We start from the raw sequence: 3,537 nt of genomic DNA, 5'->3' as shown, positions 1-3,537 counted from the left end.
GACAGGGTTTCTCTGTGTAGCCCTGGCTGTCCTGGAACTCACTCTGTAGACCAGGCTGGCTTCGAACTCAGAGATCCACCTGCCTCTGTCTCCCAAGTGCTGGGATTAAAGGCATGAGCCACCACTGCCCAGGGTTTCAATTTCGAGCCCCCACTCCCACCATCCCCCCCCAACCCCTTTCCTACTGATTGGGTGGCTGAGACCTGTTAACCACTGATTGGGTGGCTGAGACTGGTTATCCACTGATTGGATAACTGGCTGGCCGGGGTTATATGGCTCCAACAGAGGGAAACCTCTGAGATGGGCTTTGGGGGAGCTGAGATCTAGTTCCTTCCCAATGCCCCGCCCCCTGGGGCAAGGTATCACCTCCATGGCTGTGACACTCTCTTTCCCCTCTCTCTCCCTCTGCAGGGTCATCAGGACCACGGCCTACCTGCTGTACAGCCTGCACCTCAACTCCTGCCTTTACTACTGGGCATCAGCCTTCCAGGGCATTGGCTCCACTCACTGGGTTTACGATGGAGTGGGGAACAGGTGAGCGAGGCTTCCCCCAGGACATCACAGGGGTAATATTTTTGTCCTTTACAGTTACAACAGAAAGACTCCTAGAAAGGTGTCCTATGGCTATTGCGTTGCCAAGACAACCTTGCTCCGGAGGAGTCATTACTCGCTAAAATTCTAAAGCCAAGTTCTCCTTCCCCATCCTCTTCCTAAGCTAAGGTCTCCTGGGAATTGCTAGTGTCAGGAGAAGGTCTGGGCACCAGACCTGCTAGAACAGTGAGTGGTTCTCAACCTTCTTTATGTTGCGGCCCTTTAATACAGTTCCTCACATTGTAGTGCCCCCGACCATAACATTACTTTGTTGCTACTTTATAACTGTAATTTTGCTACTGTTATGAATCATAATATAAATATCTGCTATGCATAGTCTCTGGTGTGTGACCCTCCCAAAGGGGTCACAACCCACAGGTTGAAAATTGCTGTGCTAGAAATAGAAAGATCTTTCTCACATACCTAAGTCCAGTAGGGTTGCCAAATATACCACACAGCCTTTAGTGTGTGGAAATATTCAGGTCAGGGGACAAGGACTGTGGATAAAGGTATTCCCCATAATGTCATTTGTCATATAGAAAAAATGGAAATGCCCCCCAGGGCCAGTGAACGAAGCTTTCTGGTGGAAGCGACAAAGTTTCAGAGCATCTATAAGATATTGTAGTTCTTTTACCTCCCCGTGGGCAATCTACTTTTTCAGATTTTAACATTTCTAAATTTGAGGTATATGGAAAATCCACGTGTACGTTTAACATGATATTTATTTTTGTACAAAAAGCTGAATTTGTGTTGAGGATACTGCTCAATGGGAGGACAGCTGTCGCTTAGCATGTACACGGATGGCTCTGGTACAGTCTCCAATACGTGGGTGTGCGTGCACACAAAGGCAGAATTGACTCCGTGGTATGCTGTACAATTGTTGCATCTTAGAACTGATGAAATATAACAGGAGAATGTTTCCTGCTTTTTCTCTTCAAGTCAGCAAAGAATTGCATGTGCATCGTGCATATGTATATATCCAGCATAGTGGACAGCAAAGGGAAAGCCCTGGCTGGATCCCCACTGCCTAAAGCCAGGCTGCACAGGAGCAACATGAGGTGCCTCATGCACGTGACCTGAAATGCTTTAACAGTCATATCAAAGACACAAAAGGAAGCGACATTAATGTTAGTAATTGTCTTAGTGTTTTACTGCTGTGAACAGACACCATGACCAAGACAACTCTTATAAAGGACAACATTGAATTGGGGCTGGCTTACAGGTTCAGAGATGCAGTCTATTATCATCAAGGCAGGAACATGGCAGCATCCAGGCAGGCATGGTGCAGGAGGAGCTGAGAGTTCTATACCTTCATCTGAAGGCTGCTAGCAGAATACTGACTCCGAGGCAGCTAGAGTGAGGGTCTTAAAACCCATACCCACAGTGACACACCTACTCCAATAGGGTCACCCCCTTGCATAGTGCCATTCCCTGGGCCGAGCATATACAAACCATCACAGTAATAGATTTGGTTAATCCCAGTGACAGAGTTGTCACTGCTATGTGTAATGGCTGTGTTAAGCATGAGTTGACTAGACAGTGGAGAACTTCCTCTTACACCTTTCAAATCTGTGTGTATTACACACACACTCACACACAGACACACACAGACATACACTCACATACACACAGAGATACACACACACAGAGGGCACATCATTATACATGAATCTCAGGCCTCTGGTTTCATTGCTTCTTTATGATCTATACATAAGTTCTGGGGACAAAACCCAGGGCCTTCTGTGTGGTTAACTAAGCATTCACCGTTGGGCTTTCTATCCTGACTAGCTTCCTGAGTGCTGGGAAGCTGCTACTAAGGACTCTTGTGAGGATGAACAGTAACAAACCAATGACAAACCAATGAGTGAACATCTGGCTGGTGCGCATGCCTGGCCAGTGCCTGCCCCAGCTGTGAAAGCCGCAACGCTGTGAAGAAGTTCAGAGCCTGGCCTCTGGGAACAGTAACAGCCCAGCCTAGAAACATAAAGTAAATTCTGAGACTAGGCCAGCTGCTCTAGGTTGTTTTCTGGCTTTCTTTCAAGTCTCAAAGGAGTCTATGCCTGTAATCTAAGAACCCCCTTCTCACCGGGCAATGGTGGTGCACGCCTTTAATCTCAACACTTGGGAGGCAGAGGCAGGCAGGTTTCTGAAGCCGGCCTGGTCTACAAAGTGAGTTCCAGGACAGCCAAGGCTACAGTGAAACCCTGCCTCGAAAAACCAAAAAAGAAAAAATTGTTTTCAAGAAGTTCAATAGTATAAACAATAACTGCAAATTATAACCATAAAATGTTATAACTATATAAAATAAAACTATAAAATATAAAAAATCACAACTATAAAATATTGTAGTATTTTATAGTTTATAAATTAATTATATTATAAATTACAAATAACCAAAAAATGCAAATAACTATAAATAAACTAAAAATTAGCCGCCACCCTCTGGGGGAGGATCTGCTGTGTGCTGGATCAAGGAGCCTTGGAAAACCGGTTCCTGCCTAATGCAGTCCATTGTGTTCTGTCTCAGCCTGCAGCACTGAGTGGGGTGGGGGCGGCGCCCCACTCCAGGAGGTCCCAATATGTGCCGTGTCAGGGGAAGATTACGCCAACTAGAAACATTTAGGGGAAAGCTAGGACTTTGAGGACACCCCTCTTCCTCCTTCTGTGTGGTTCACTGCCCAGCTGCGCGAACACTCAGCTCCCTCCACAGTTTGATTGGTTAGATGGCTGAACCGGAGGCAGGAGGGGCTGCTTAGTTCTACCTATGGTGATCCAGGCGCCCCCTGGTGACCAGTACTGGTATAGTAGGAAATGTCAGGGCAGACTGGTCTGTTGTGACAAGGTGCCTTGTCTAAGATATCCCAGCTTGTCTGAAGCCTGCATGGGCACTCGCATGAGCACACGCGCGTGTACACACACACACACACACACACACACACACACACA

At 46.8% G+C, this 3,537-nt stretch overlaps 1 protein-coding gene across 1 annotated transcript in view; it reads left to right on the top strand.

Moving 5' to 3' along the window:
- Cngb1 (cyclic nucleotide gated channel beta 1) overlaps positions 1 to 3,537 on the top strand; it is a 64,744-nt gene that overhangs the window by 49,172 nt on the left and 12,035 nt on the right. Inside the window, exon 24 of the mRNA XM_021169699.2 lies at positions 412 to 534. Coding sequence (XP_021025358.1) covers positions 412 to 534 — 123 coding nt within the window. The remainder of the gene's footprint in view (positions 1 to 411; positions 535 to 3,537) is intronic.

This window comes from Mus caroli, chromosome 8 (assembly GCF_900094665.2).
Source record: "Mus caroli chromosome 8, CAROLI_EIJ_v1.1, whole genome shotgun sequence".
Taxonomy (NCBI): Eukaryota; Metazoa; Chordata; class Mammalia; order Rodentia; family Muridae; genus Mus; species Mus caroli.
Note: the sequence above shows the minus strand (reverse complement) of the source record. Positions and strands in the feature narration are given on the sequence as shown.